This window comes from Mus pahari, chromosome 6 (assembly GCF_900095145.1).
Source record: "Mus pahari chromosome 6, PAHARI_EIJ_v1.1, whole genome shotgun sequence".
Classification (NCBI taxonomy): Eukaryota; Metazoa; Chordata; class Mammalia; order Rodentia; family Muridae; genus Mus; species Mus pahari.
In genome coordinates, this window is record NC_034595.1 from 60,768,040 (window position 1) to 60,783,170 (window position 15,131).

A 15,131-nucleotide genomic window follows, 5' to 3' on the forward strand; every position below is an offset into this window, starting at 1 on the left:
GGAGCAAACCGGCTCTCAACTACCTCGGAGCCCGTCGGACGTGGAAGCACACGGTCACGGTCAGAAGGAAGCCAGCAAAAACCATCTTGGCAAGTCTGCGGTGAACGCCCTCCCTCCCCCACCCCGGCACCCGGGTTCCACTCCCACTTCGACAGCGGTAATTGAATTGTCACCTGCTCCTGTCCCGCCCCAGGCCTCCGGGGCCACTTGGGAAGCTCGGCCTTGCCAAGCGCCCCGGGCCAAGGGAGAGTGGCTCAGTGGAGCCGGAGCCCCAGGAGTAGAGGGGTTACACACGTCTACGCGGAGAGGCGCACCGGACACGGTAATTAGGAGCAATTCACACGCTCTCGGGCGCACGGAAACTTCTTGTCACGACATTTGCAACGCTCCTCCTCGCGCACTCCTTCCCTGGCGCCCCCTCCCATCCCGCAGGCACTCAGCAGAGCGTGCGGAGTTTCGAATCTTTCGGACACTGTAGAATGAGGGGCTCCCCGGGCGCGGGCCCGGCCAATCAGAGCGCCGACTGTCTCCCCTGGCCAATGGCAGGCGCCACATTGTTGTCCAATTCTGTCTAATGGAGCCCTGAGGAGCAACAATAGAGCGGGCGAGCGGCTCATCGAGAGCAGGCAGCGCCGGACTACCCGGCCCGGGGCGAGCGCAGCGTCCGGAGCGCACCGAGGGGACGCGGGTTGCAACCAGCCGGTCCCCGGCCCCGAGGCCCCTCCGGAGTGTTGGACTGCTGTGTTCCCAGAGGGGTCCGGAAGTTCGGACATGGTGGCTGAAGGAGGGTGACGTGGTCAGAGAAGGGGCCGGGGGCAGTGGGACGAGGCCGAGAGAGCCCAAGCGCGAGCCGAGCTGGGCGACGCGTGCTGCGCCAACGGAGGAGGAGCCCGGAGCTCGAGGCAGGTAGGGGAGGGCCGGCGGCCAAGCAGGGGAGGCGACCCGGTCGGTGGCCCCCGAGGGCAAGGCCCAGGCCCTGCGGGCCTTGGGCACTGCGTGCTTGAGGGTCTGGGGGAAGAGGCCCTGGAGCACACGGAGCTCTGGGATTCCCAGACCGGTATCCCACGAGCGGCTCCCGACTCTGGCGGGGACCCGGGCTGCGTGGCGGGGAGGGAGGCCGCGGCGGAAGCCAGGAGCAGTGCCTGCTGGGCCTTCTGCGGCTGCGGCGCAGGTGGGACTCTCGGGTCCCTTCAGGGTCAGTTTCGGAGGCGACTTCCTGTCCTCCTTGAGGCCTGCTGGATTGTGCAAGTCCCAGAACCCTGGCCTGAGACCAACACTCTGGAACTTGCGCACAAGCGGGGTCCCAAGAGGTCCCAGGAGGAGGAGGGCGTGTCTGAGGACTCAGTCTCTAAACTGGGAGGGGTGGGGGTTGGGTAGGAGACATTGAGCAAAAAGACTCCGGCTCCTGCAAAGTCTAACTTTTCTGAAGATGTGCTTTCCTCTGACTACTCCAGACGAAAAGTCTAACCCCCAAGCCACAGGTTTCGCCCTATCCCCGCCTTACCTTTTGCTGGAGAGTTTTTCCTATGCAGCGCTGTCGCTCTCGGTGGACCTCGGTCCGGGTCGCCTTGTCAGCTGTTTCTGGATGTTTTCCTTGTTATTCAACTAATCTTTGAGCTAGGGTGGCCAGTCCAAAGAAAGTTTCTTCCGACGGCTTTTTCTCTCTTTTCAGCTCTCCTACACTCAGTTCTGTGGAATAGATCTGTTCTATTTCCTCTCCTAACCCTTTAGAGGCTCAGACCACAGTATTTGCAGAATTCTTTTGGCTGTGATCCCAGGGCCATAAGCCGAACTTTGCCTCCAAGTTTTGTCTTCTAGTTCTTACCCTACTTCTAACAGGAAGAAATTCTTCAGTTCCTTTTCGCTCGAATTCTTCTGCTCCCACATTGAAAGCTACAAATACGACCACAGCCCAACATGTTCAACTCCTCACCCCGCCTGAACATTTTTCTCCTCTTCACCTGGCCACCAAACGGAAGGATTTTGCTTTTTTTTTTTTTTTCTTGCTTTGCTTTCGACATCCGCTTGTTGGTCCCAAGTTTTCTCGGTAATCCGAGTCCCTTTCGGGCAAATATTTTTCTTTTCTCGGCTCACCCCCAATTAACCTAAGCTTTGAGCATAATATTTTCTTTCCAAATCCTCTTTACATTCAACTGCACCAATGACTTCCAAACGTTGTCTTGTTTTTTCCCCTTGGCGGAACTACTGATTCAAACGAAATCTTACACCTGGCATGTAAGTCAGATACAAGAGGTCAGTGGTGGGGGGGTGGGGGTGTTCTTGTTTACAGGGAGGTTCCAGTGCGCCTCCCCAGCAGTTTGACAGCCACTAACTAAACTTGTCCAACCAAAGTTTCCCAAAATGAGTTTCTGCAGGCCGCGCTTAAGCCTAGTCACTGTACTACCATGACTCAGGTCTCCCCACTTTCCCCACGCTAGGTCCAGCCATGGAGCTGCGCTCGGAGCTGCCCAGCGTGCCCGGCGCGGCGACAGCAGCAGCGACAGCGACAGGACCACCCGTGGCATCGGTGGCGTCGGTGGCTGCGGCGGCAGCTGCGGCAGCATCGCTACCGGTGAGCGTGGCCGGAGGCTTGCTGCGGGCGCCGCCGCTCCTGTTGAGGGCAGCGGAGAAGTACCCGCGGACCCCCAAGTGCGCGCGCTGCCGCAACCACGGAGTGGTGTCCGCGCTCAAGGGCCACAAGCGCTACTGCCGCTGGAAGGACTGCCTGTGCGCCAAGTGCACGCTCATCGCCGAGCGCCAGCGCGTCATGGCGGCTCAGGTGGCCTTGCGCAGGCAGCAGGCGCAGGAGGAGAACGAGGCGCGCGAGTTGCAATTGCTGTACGGCACTGCCGAGGGCCTGGCGCTGGCCGCCGCCAACGGCATCATTCCCCCGCGGCCTGCCTACGAAGTCTTCGGCTCGGTTTGCGCCACCGACGGCGGGGGGCCGGGAGCTGGAGCGCCCGCGGGGAGTGCAGGGGGCGCTGGGGGCGCAGGGGGCGCAGGTGAGAGCACGGTCACACTGGGGGTGGGGTGGGGTCTGGAAGGAGGAGCCGGGGGACACGGGGCTGGTGTGCGAGGCCTAGTGGCTCGTTTCCTCCCTGACAAAGTGCAGCCCCCTTCCCTAGATGCTCCAACTACTTAACTGTGGCTCTCCACCCACTCATAAACTCTCTGCCCTGCCTGCAGTTTTTATACTTTCTTCCTCGCCCTCACCGCAGGCCCCAAGGCAACACTTTAGCCTCACTCTTGTTAGGGGGCAGGTCCTTAGTCACTGCCCAACTCATTTAGCTGGGCCTTCTCCCCTGGCAGCCCGGAAGCCGCCCATCTGTTCCGCTCTGAGCTTCTTACAGGCCACCTTTCTCTTTTCTTCCCAACTCTTCTGAAAAGACCCTGGCAATCCTTCTAATCCGCACTACTTCCCTAAGTACTGGAGCCGCCCTCTTTCGTTTCTCAGCAAGATTCCTTTCCTCCTGTTCCTAAGGCATTTTTGACGACACATTCTCAGCGTCCCCTTCGCTCTGGCTCCGTTTCTCTCTCATGCACACGCAAGCCGGGTTTCTCATAGTTGGCACTTTTTTTTTTTTTTTTGCTCTTTCTCGGATCCCTTTCCCTTGCTCTGTCTACTCCCCGCACAAACCCACCTTTTGGACTCGAAGGTGAGGGAGGGAGTTGGGCAATGGGACGGGTTCCGGCTCTCAAACTCTTTGGAAGAAGGGAATTTCTTAGGAGTTTTGAAAAAATGTGGTCTAGAAACAGGATGTAACTTATTTTGTCTGCAGAGAGGCTAAGGACCTAGTCCCCTAAGGATCCCTCTCTCCAGGTTGAGGTGCCTAAGGCTTTGACAACCTGAGTGAGTAGTGTCTTCCACGCACTCTTGAGGTATAGGTAGAAGTTCTGTTTGCTCCGATTTGAACCTTGACAAGGCCACTTCTCCAGGGCGGGGTGACATGGGAAGGGAGTGGAGGTGTTAGGGCACAGGTGTAGGAAGAGCCTACTGAACACTAAGTTTTCAGGGTGTCAGGTGGGGGTGTCTGGGCGCAGAAGAAGCGTGAGCCTAGGAGGAGGGGGAGAGCTGTAGGATCTTGGAGAAGAGGTAAAAATAAAACCAGAATAGCTGTCAAGAATAGCTGGGAAGTCGAGGGGAACAAGAGGAAGCTGGCATTCGAAAGGGTCAGTGTTCTTAATCTCTCCTCACATGTCCGTCTTTTCCCTCCTCTCAGAGGCCAAGTTGCAGAAGTTTGATCTGTTTCCCAAGACGTTGCTTCAGGCCGGCCGCCCCGACAGTCCGCCGCCGCCGCCAGGGAAGCCCTTGTCGCCCGACGGCGCGGACTCAGGTCCCGGGACCTCGTCTCCGGAGGTGCGGCCCGGCTCAGGCTCGGAGAACGGAGACGGCGAGTCCTTTTCGGGGTCGCCTTTGGCCCGGGCCTCCAAGGAGGCGGGTGGCAGCTGTCCTGGGAGCGCGGGCGCCGGCGGTGGCGGCGAGGAGGACAGCCCGGGCTCCTCCAGCCCCCTGGGTTCCGAATCGGGTTCGGAGGCCGACAAAGAAGAAGCGGAGGCCGCACCGACTCCGGGGCTGGGCGGCGGGCCGGGGCCGCGGCAGCGGACGCCGCTGGACATCTTGACGCGCGTCTTCCCGGGCCACCGGAGAGGCGTCCTGGAGCTGGTGCTGCAGGGCTGCGGTGGCGACGTGGTGCAGGCCATCGAGCAGGTGCTCAACCACCACCGCGGAGGCCTGGCGGCCGGCCTGGGCCCCGGCGCGCCGCTGGAGAAGGCCGCGGTGAGCGCGGCGGTGGAGGACGCGTGGCCCGGGCGCATGGAGGCCGCGGCCGCCGGGGGAGCCGGGCTGCCCGCTCCGCTGCAGACCGGGCCCGCCGCGCCCTCGCACCACAGACCCTTGCTGGCCGGGGCCATGACGCCCGGCGCGCTGGGCTCGCTCGGCAGCCGCTCCGCCTTCTCGCCGCTGCAGCCCAACGCCAGCCACTTCGGTGCCGACGCGGGCGCCTACCCTCTGGGCGCGCCGCTCGGCCTGAGCCCCCTGCGCCTGGCCTACTCGGCGGCGGCGGCCCACAGCCGCGGCCTGGCCTTCATGGCGCCCTACTCCACTGCCGGCCTGGTGCCCACGCTCGGCTTCCGGCCGCCCATGGACTACGCCTTCAGCGACCTCATGCGCGACCGCTCGGCCGCCGCCGCCGCCGCCGCGGTGCACAAGGAGCCCGGCTACGGGGGCGGGCTGTACGGGCCCATGGTCAACGGCACCCCCGAGAAGCAGTAGGGTATGGGGCCAGGCAGCCCAGCCACCCCGAAACAGCGACCTAGCCTGCTCCCCCAGCCGCAGGTCCCTCCTCGCCCTGCCCTGCGCCCTCTACTCACAGTTGGCTTTAGGGGCTTGTTTGGGAGGGTGGGTGGGTGGGAGCACCTCGGCTGTCCGCGCAGGTGTCCCCTCAGGAGCCCTGTGGTCTGGGTGCTCGCCCTGCTTCGGGTCACCTTACCCCGGGCCTGCTCGCCTTGTCAAGAGGTTGGGGATCCCTAAGAACCCCAAGGGCGACTGCGCCCGCGCCCGTCCCTGCTGCTCCCTCTGCTCCGCTAGCCTCCCCAGCCCGCGCTCAGGTGGATGGCAGGATGGACCAGCCTCTCGTGTGTCCTCCCATACCCGTTCCCCTTTCGTTTTTTAAAAAATCCGCTCTAACAAATATAAATTTAGGATGTATCCATCTCTTGGCACTGAGTCGAGTCTTTGGGACACATATATATCGGTATCAATTGTTAAAAAAAAAAAAAAAAAGACGTTCTAAGGTGCACTTTCCTCGTTGCGGTATTTGTCGCTCTCTTTGTTGCTTATGCCGATAAGCATGGGTTTCCTTGGTGCAGTGTGAGTTTTTATATATGTATAAATCTATATATAATCTATACATATATATATACAAACCAGTGTATAATGTTATAAAATGGAATTCTAAGTTATTAATTGTAATTTGTAGGTGACCTCCGTATTAACGTGGAAAACATTCAAAAATCAAAGCAAAAAAGGACAAAATGGAAAAAATTTAGACTATTCGCACATTGTACGTATCGGGTTTTATAGCTGAAATCTACTGTACGCTGGGGAGGAACTCTGCCGATCCCTGGTCCCCCCCCCCCCCCCCTTCCCCCCCCCCCCCCCATCCCCGGCCTGCGGCTGTTCTCCAAAGCGGTCCAGGCTGCGCTGAAGCACGAATAGAGCGTCGGGTGAGTGAGCCAGAAGCTCTGGGACTCGCCAGCGAGCGACGCTGCGCAGAACTGCTCACTTTGTGCTTTCCTTTGCATAGGTATGAGCTAGAAATAAATGTTATTTTCTAAATAAAGTAACGCTCGAATCCCGTTCCGCTCCTCAGGCGGCTGGGAGGAAAAGCTTTTAATTTCCCACTGGGGCCGCGGTGGCCCGAAGTCACAGATCACGCCTGTGCCTGGACCCTGAAGGGACCCAGACAGGAAGCTGCGGGGTGGCGCCTGGGACCGCGCAGTGGGGGGCGCGGCTGGGAACCTGCTGTTGAGGTGACGGGAGGGCGTGGTGAGCGTCGCCTGGCCTGGCGCAGGTTCCCGCACCGCAGGCCGGGCCCCGGCCTCTTCCCCCCCAGCGCAGATGACACACACCTCACTCTTGGCTTCTGGAGACTTTTGGGGGTCCAGGGCGCTGGGTGGGGCGGTTGGGAGACGACCTGCGACACTTCTTTTGACAGGACCTGCGGCCTGAGAGTTATTCGGTGTTGTAGAATGCTGCCTTCGCCAGGTGCAGTGCACTGAGAGTGGCGGGGAGGACGCCCCTTCGGGCCAGGCCACCGCGCACCTCTTGCGAATTAGCTGCCCCTCTGCAGACCCCTGTCTCCGACCTCATATCCCTTCCTCCTGCTCTCCGCAGGGTCACTCCTCCACTCCAGGAAATAGGGTGCCCCCTCCCCTAGACAGGGCCCGGTGACATCCCAAGGTAAACTTCTGGGGCCGGCTCGAGTTCCGCCAGGCGGTGAAACTTAATAGCAGGACAAGAAAACGGTTTAATAAAGAAGGGCTTTAATAGGGAACTAATTTGATTGAGTTGCCTAATTCCACTTTAATTGGAAAGGGGGTTCGGCTGTTTGGTTATAAAGTGTGAGGGTGACGATGAAATGGAGGGAGGAGTGGGAGCGAGAAAAGAAAGATGCGGGCAAGAAAGAGATGAGTCGGCCAAAGAATGAAGGTAGAGGGGTTAAATGAATGGAGCAAGTTAAGAAAAGAGAGGCACGGGTTGGGGGCTTACGGGACCGCCGCCCACTCCAGCTTTCCCGAGTCCCTCCAGGCCTAGCTCAGTTCGCCAGTTCCCACCGCCCCACCCAGGTTTCTGCTCCGACCATCCTAGGCTTTGTGAAAGGAGAAGCTAAGATCCACAAGCTCCCTTGGTTTCAGGAGTGACCTACACTGGGTCCCCTGAAGCGCCTGGATTGCTTGCAGGTGTTCAGGTCAAAAGCAAGCAGCGAAGCCCCAGGTTATTCCCAAGAATATCTGTGCTCCGCGAGTTTCGAGATTGTTGTTTTTAGTTCACCCTTAGCGAAGTTTGCCCTGTTGCCCTGTTGCCCTGTTTTCAGGAGGAGGAAACGTGCTCTGAAGACCAGTGTCAGGATCTCCCCTCCTCGCGTCCTCGCTCAAAACCCGTGGGTCTACTTTGCTCTTAGATCCTTGTACACAGGTGGCTTTGCAGACACACGGTGGAGGGTCCGTAGAAACCTCGGTTTCCTTCGTGACTTGTCTGGAAGATCCAGATAGCTGCTGCCCTAAGCTGGGGCCCCCAGCACCTATGATAAAGCTAGGTCTTGAGCAGAGGGAATTCCCAAGCGGTGTCTACTGAAGCCTCTCCCTGGTGTCGCTCATCTTGGTGACTCAGGCCGGTCAATCAGAGCCTGGCAAAGGTGGCGTGCCCCTGACCCACAACTCACAACCTACTGCGCAGTCAGGAAGAGAGACACTGCGACCCGCCTGGAGGAGCCCAGTTCAGAGCCCGGTCAAGGTCACTCCCGCCCTGGTGAAGGAGTGGTCAGGGGCAAGCCAGAGACTAGGCTCCCACCACCCCCACCCCCCTCCGCTCTTTCCTAGGCTCTGCACCTGGGACATACGGTGGGAGAGGTCCCTAGGCCCTCACCAGACAGGTGAGGTGGCCTCGGAGCCAATGCCAGTCTAGGGGAACGCAGCATTGGACTCATATCCCTGGTTTCTGTTGTCCACGTTTATTCTCAAATTCTCACGAAGCCAGCTGGAACCGGCCTTGGCTTGGACACTGGGAAGACTCAGACGGGGACCACTGCGGTTAGCTCAGGCTGGTAGGAAAAAGCGTCCTTGGGGGAGGGGGAAGTAGCGATTTAAAACTTGTCATCTTTTTCCTCCTCCACTACCACTACCGAGTGCCTAATGTGTGCCCCGTCCTGTGCTGAACTGCTTCAGATAAGTAAGAAGGTGTGAGGAGCTGGTGGCCATCTTCTACCACTGGCTGGTTATCTGACACCCATACAAAGTATGCACTAGCTGTATGCTCCATACAGTTACCGGACCTACTTTACAAGTGTATGTCTGAGACCATCAGTTGGTGATGGAATGACGCTGTAGTTGTAACTGAAACCATGAGGAGAGGCATTCCGCTCTGTGCCTCGGAAATGCTGCCCCAGGGAGGCAAGTGAGGCCAGGTGCTTAACCTGGCTGCCACCTCTATTAAATGGTGCGAATAGTATAGTCTGTTTCTCTGGGCACCATGGAGGAGTCAATAATGTGTAAACAGCTCTTAGCTTGTGCTTGCTCACTAGGTGTTTACTGTTATCATTCTCTATCCTTTGGGGCGGGAATTGTCCCATTTAAAAAGAAAAGCAAGGTCCTCAGAAGGACTGGGTCTTAGCATGGAGTTCTGCTTGTCAATCCTGGGTGTCCTGTCTTATGGAAGACACTGCCCAGATCCACAGGCCCACAGCCCACCGGAGAGGATGATTCTGTAAAGGCCACTACAGAGAGAGGAAGCTGGGTACAGGCAACACCGGGCAGCATCGGAACAGGGTTAGGAAGTTGGTGTGGGTTGAGCAGAAGCTATAAAGACTAAACTGAGGAGCCAAGGGATTGTGGGTAGAATGAGGTGCAGAGAGCCCTGGGCAGCACAGAGGGAGATACATGTGCGGTTTGTAGATTCTCTGGAGAAAGGACGAACCTTTCTGAAATGGAGGCATGAAAACCGATAGTGCAGAAAATGCTCAGAGGGAGTAGGAAGGTGGCCGCTGAGAGGCAGAATTCTCTGCTGGTCCAGCTTTGAGGGCTAGGGGGTCCTGGAGGATCCCCAGGTGTCAGGGCTGGAAAGGACAGTCTAATGGGATGAGACCCTCAAGCGGAGGCAAGATCAGAGAGAAAATGTTTGCTGTACATACAGTTTAGAAGGCTTACAGATTATCTGGAGGTGGACATGAGGATGGGAAGAGTCAACCCCTGGGCTCCAGCAGGGGCTTGGGGTGAAGAAGAGGCTAAGACTCCGTAGAGAAACATGGTTGGAGGCTGAGAGCCTGGGGTCAGGGTGAAGCTTCCCACTGTTTCTGTTCACTCCGAGAGAACTGGCCTCTTATAATCATTTTCTGACTGTTCTGTACCCTATAAAAGCCATAGTTCTGGGACAGGACCCTAGGCAGCCCTCACTGGACTTAACTGTGAGGCTCAGATTTCAGGGCTCCTCGTGTGGTAGAGTAACTCCCTTTCAACACTCTATCCCTTACTCTCTGCTTGCTCTCTGACCCGTTCAGTTCTGCTGTTTTCTCTCCCTTTGTTCTGACTCCCTGGGCCTGTACTCCCCAGTTACTCCAAGCTTCTCAGACTCCCATTTTTGTACCCACAGGTCCCCTCTGCTTAGAAAGTCCTTCCACCCCCACCCCCCCCCCCCCCCCCCCCCCCCCCCCCCCCCCCCCCCCCCCCCCCCCCCCCCCCCCCCCCCCCCCCCCCCCCCCCCCCCCCCATTCTGAGGACTTTTCTCAACTCCAAGCCTCAGTTTCTCAGGTAGATTTATAATGACCGGAGTAATGATTGAGCGTGTCAGCTGCTTTAAGCTTCACCTCCCACTAAAAACTTTATCAGTCGATGTCCAGTTTAGTGCACCCGGCCCTGTTCTGTACCTGCCGTTTCTTTTGTTGGATAATAAATGTTTCCAAATTTAATAACTTAAAACACCTTATTATCTTATGTTAGATTTTTTTTTCTTTTGCTTCATGTACTGTAGGTTGACATCCCCTGGTGACATTAGACTGGTTGGTGTGTTGGCCTGAAGGCTCTGAGATTGACGGTGACAGTCACAAGTCTGATGCCTTGGTATGGCTGACTGTGTCTGGGCCACAGTATGTAGTCCTTCACTCATGGTGGCCTATGGAGGTCAGGCTTTTCTCATGGCGACTGGTGATTCTGATGCAGGTGCTCCAGCAAGCAAGGGGAACGTCGTCGTGTGACCTTTTATAACAACATTTACAGGTCAGAAAATTGTCAGAAGATTACAAGATTGTAATCTTCTTGTGACATGTCACCAAGGTCACACTGACTTGAAATGATTTATTCTTCCTCTTCCTTTTTTTTTCTTCTCCTCCTTAGTGAAATTGTAAAACTAAATGTCCCGAGTGCATCTTGAGAACAGTGGAGCTCACGGAGCTCACGGGCTGTCTGTTGAGCTGGTTCTCTGCAGGCATTAGATCAGCTGTACCCCGGGGTGTCAGGCAGCCTTTCTCCAAATGAAGAGAGAAGGGCTTGTCGTGGCTGCCAGTGGCTTCAGGCTGTTGCTCCATTTCCCTTTCCTGTATCTGAATAAACCATCTTGGAGCCGACACATTGTAAATACTTTGTCCCCTGTCTTCCCTGGAACCAGTCTCATGACCACATGGCTGAGGCTAAGCGATGGCTTCACCTCTGCAGAGGGACGGGATGCTAACTGGTCTAACCAAACCTCACAAGCCAAAAGATAGGGTAAAATAGTTCTGTCCGAAGAAGAATACCGAGTGCACGAGGGGTGGAGGGCAGTGATAGAGCAACCCAGGTGCTCCCTGTAGCTGGAGCTCAGGTACCCGGGCTTCTGTGGGAGAGGGGAGCCTGCTGGGGGAGGGGAGCCTGCTGGAGGAGGGGAGCCTGCTGGGGGAAGGGAGCCTGCTGGAAACCTGGGCCTTCAGGACAGGGAATGCCTGCTCAAGCCCAGGGTTCTTGTTTCATTTTAGGGTAAGATTTTTATAAAGTCACTTGCCTTTCCATCCTCTCTCCTGAGGGACAAGCAGATGCTCTGAGCTGTCCCCTTGACTCAACATCCTCCTCATGGTGGTCTCTAAGGGACGGTATTGAGTGAGATCCACTAGCTTTTCCTTAAGACCCTTCTGATTACATGTGTGCATCACCATGCCTGGTCTGTGATTTGTCTTTACATACCTCAAAATTAGGTGAAAGATATATGGCAAAGGTTAATAAAGTCATGTGATGGAATTTATTATATTTTCCATATTTTCTCATACACTTGAAGTTGTTATGAGAAGTTTTTGAAATTTAAAAACACATCAGAAATCCTTCCTGCCTTCTTCCTGAATCTCCCTGCCTCCCTTTCTGACCTGACACTCCCAGCCCAGTGTTTTTCCTTTTGCCATCCTATCACATGTGTTCTGTTACCCTCTCTCTTAATGCCTCTTTCCCACCACCTCTTTAACTCTTTCTTAGTTTCCTGGTCTCTACCCACACTTGCTCCCCATAAATATAAATATACATATTTAATCATCAGAAGCTAGGATTCATATCACACTTGATTGTTTGATTGTTTTGGTTTTTGAGACAGCGGTCTCTACATACCTCTGGCTGTCCTGGAACTCTCTCTGTAGAGCAGGCTGAACTTGAACTCAGAGATCCACCTGCCTCTTCCTCCTGAGTGCTGGAATTTAAAAGCTTGGGCCATCACGCATGGCTCAAAATATTTTTCGAATATTTGTTTTTATTTATGTGTATGAGTTCTATCTGTGCAGCAAGTGAATGCAGACACCTGAAGAGGGCGCCAGGACTCCTGGAAATGGAGTTAGGAAAGGTTGTGAGCAGACAGGTGGATACTGGGTCTTCTACAAGCTTAACACTGTCTCTAGACTATTGATCCATCTCTTCAGATCCTCAAAATAGTTTTAATTTAAATTTCCCTGATGCTAAAGGATAACCAACACTTTAAAAAGAGTTATCACGCATTTGTATTTCTTCTTTTGAAAATGGTTTGTTCAGTACAACAGCCCACTTGTTTATTGATTGATAGGAGTTTTAAAAACAGTTCTGCGAACTATTAGAATTTTGATGGGGATTGCACTCAATGTGTAGGATACTTTTGGTAGCACAGCCATCTTAATAATTCTGCTGAGCCAGGCCAGGGCTACAAAGAGAAACCATGCCTCGAAACCCCGCCCCCCTGCCATGTGTGTATTTTTTTCTTATTTTTTTTCTTGAAATTTTGTTATTGGTGTACTTGTAGCCTTTTAATATTTCCTCTTGCAATGGCCAAGGCTCTGAGCCCTACATTGAGCAAGAGTGAAGGGAGAGAGCACTCTTATCTCCTTCCAAGTTCCCCTAACTATGTTCTGCATATTTCCACTTTCTTTAGGGCTTTTTATCATGAAGGCATGTTGAACTTTGTCAAATGCCTTTTCTACATCTATCAAAATTATATGATTTCTGTATTTAAGTCTCGTTATTGTGGTGTATTAAATATACTGACTTGCATATGTTGAACAAACTTGCATCCTTGTATTGCTGGGAATAAACCAATTTGGAGATGATATATAATCTCTTGATGTAATCTTGAATTCAGTTTTCAAGTATTTTGTTGAGAACTTTTGTGCTTATGCTTCATTGGGAATTTTGGTCTAGATTTTGTTTTCTCATTGTCTTTTTATGCGGTTTTCGTTTCAGGGTCATACCGGTATCACAGGATGGATCTGATGCTGTTCCTTGCCTTTCTGGGATATTTAGAGAAGCATTGGTGTTTAAAGCCTGGGTAGAACTCAGCAATAAATCCATTTGTGCCTGAGCCTTTTTCATGAAGACTTAACTACAGCCTCTGCCCCATTGCTTGTCAGGGATCTCTTCAAACGTCTGTATCTTCTGCTTTGAATACATTTAGAATTTTATCAAGTTCCCTTTGTTTTTCTAACCTTTGGAATGCAAGTTTTCAGAGCATTCTCTGATATCTTCTGGATTTTAATGAGGTTATAATTCTATTTTCATCCCTAATTTTATTATTTAGGTTTGTTTTTTGTTACTTTACCTGGGGATTTGTCAATCATGTTAATATTTTCAAAGAACCAGCTCTTTGATTACATTTGTATTTTGTTCTTCTCATCTCTATTTAATTAATTTTTGACCTAATCTTTATTTCTTCCATCTGTTTGGTTTGGCTTCCTGCTTTTGTAGAATCTCCAGGCTCGTCATTGGGTTATTTGCAATACCTCTAGGTTGTTGGTTTCTTTTCTATGTGGACACTTAGAAAACTTTCCCCAGGACTAACTTGGTTGTATCACAAAGGTTCTAGAAGGTTCAGCTCTCATTTGTTTCCGTTTTTAAATACTTTTCTCTATATCTTTCCAGTCCCCACATTGATTTTTTTAAACTTAGATATGAGTAGAGAACAAAAATTTTCCACTCTTATTGTTTCATGTCACATATATTACATATAATGTATTTCATTAAAGATAATTATATTAACATAATGTATTATACTTATTTATTAAATATGTAAATATATATTTGTATCTTTTAGTGTTGCTTTTATAAAATGAAAACTCCCAAGATTTGGTGTGTAGATATTTACAAGAGTGTGATTCATCTTAATGAATTGTTCCTTTGATAAATAAGTAATGGTCCTTGTCTTAACTACTTGTCCTGTTATGATAACATCTTTACATTTCAGTTAACCTAGTCAAGATATTCCCTGCTTGTCTCTTGGGGGACTCTAGAGTCTGTCAATTTGACAATCAATATTGATCATCATATCCTGCAGTATTCCTTCTAACTACTTTTGGTTTGAGTATACTTTATTAGATATGAGAATTGCTGAGGCTTCCATCTGCTCCAGAGCTCGTTTCCCACCCTTTAGTTCTCAGGGTTTTTGGCCATCCTTCTAGCTATGTGTCTTGGAAACAAGAGTCATTGGTTTTTTTAATGGGCAAGTTAGTGCAGGCTGCATATGAAGACACTTGGGTTTTTGATGTTTGTTTCCTGAGCAAATGGTTTGCTGTTCATACTTCTCTGGATTTCCTGGGAGTACTGCATACTGGCTGATTTGCTGTGTTGGACATGATGTCTTAACTTCCCAATTACTTTCTGGTCATTAGCTCCTCTTATGAAGTATAATTTTCTTTGTATTTTTGGAGTATGAAATTGTCTTTCTTCTTCCTTTGTGTACAGTATGCCTTTACAATTTTTCTTCAGTGCTGGCTTGGTTGTTGCGAGTTGTCTTACCTTGTGCTGTCTTGAAACATTCTTATTAACAACAGTTTAATAACAGTCTTGATTGATAGTTATTTTCTCTCACTGCTTGAAACATCTCATCCCATGCTTTCTTGGCTTTTTAGACTGTTAATGACAGACTTGATATTATTCTGATATTTCTGCCTGTTTATATGAGTTGGTAATTTCTCCCTACAGCGTTTAATGGTGTTTCCCTATGAAATGCTTCCCAGAAGATTTTTACCTCAATGATGCTACTCTCTGGTTAATCACAGCTGATTCTTCAGCTACAGCTGACCAGAGACCATAGATAATAATAATAAAAAATTATCAAGGCCCAGCACAGTCTACTTAGCAAGTTCTGGAATAGCTGAAAGCTGCATAATTGAGAGATCCTCTCTCAAATCTCTCAAATGCCCCAGTTTTTTTTAATTTATTTTTAATCATACAGTCTATTTTGATCACATTCTTTCTCCTCCCCTCAACTCTGCCCATGACTAGGAAAACTCTAAGCACCCCCATCCCCAAGCCAAACATAGGGCAAAATAATATGTCAAAAATCCAAAGAAGTGCACCATGGGGGTGGTGGTGGTGGTATTGCCTCTTTAATTGGATGTTGGAGCTTCCCACAGGATGATGGAGTCTATCTGGGACTAGGCATCCAG

General features: G+C 52.2%; 1 protein-coding gene across 1 annotated transcript; it reads left to right on the plus strand.

Annotated features, from left to right (window-relative positions):
* The first annotated feature begins 850 nt into the window (after positions 1–850).
* On the plus strand, positions 851–5,330 carry Dmrta2 (DMRT like family A2). The gene is made up of 3 exons (XM_021200388.1): positions 851–906; positions 2,439–3,002; positions 4,221–5,330. Exons 2-3 carry the CDS (start codon positions 2,447–2,449, stop codon positions 5,270–5,272), a joined length of 1,608 nt encoding a protein of 535 aa, XP_021056047.1. The 5' UTR covers positions 851–906; positions 2,439–2,446; the 3' UTR covers positions 5,273–5,330.
* Positions 5,331–15,131: the final 9,801 nt, after the last annotated feature.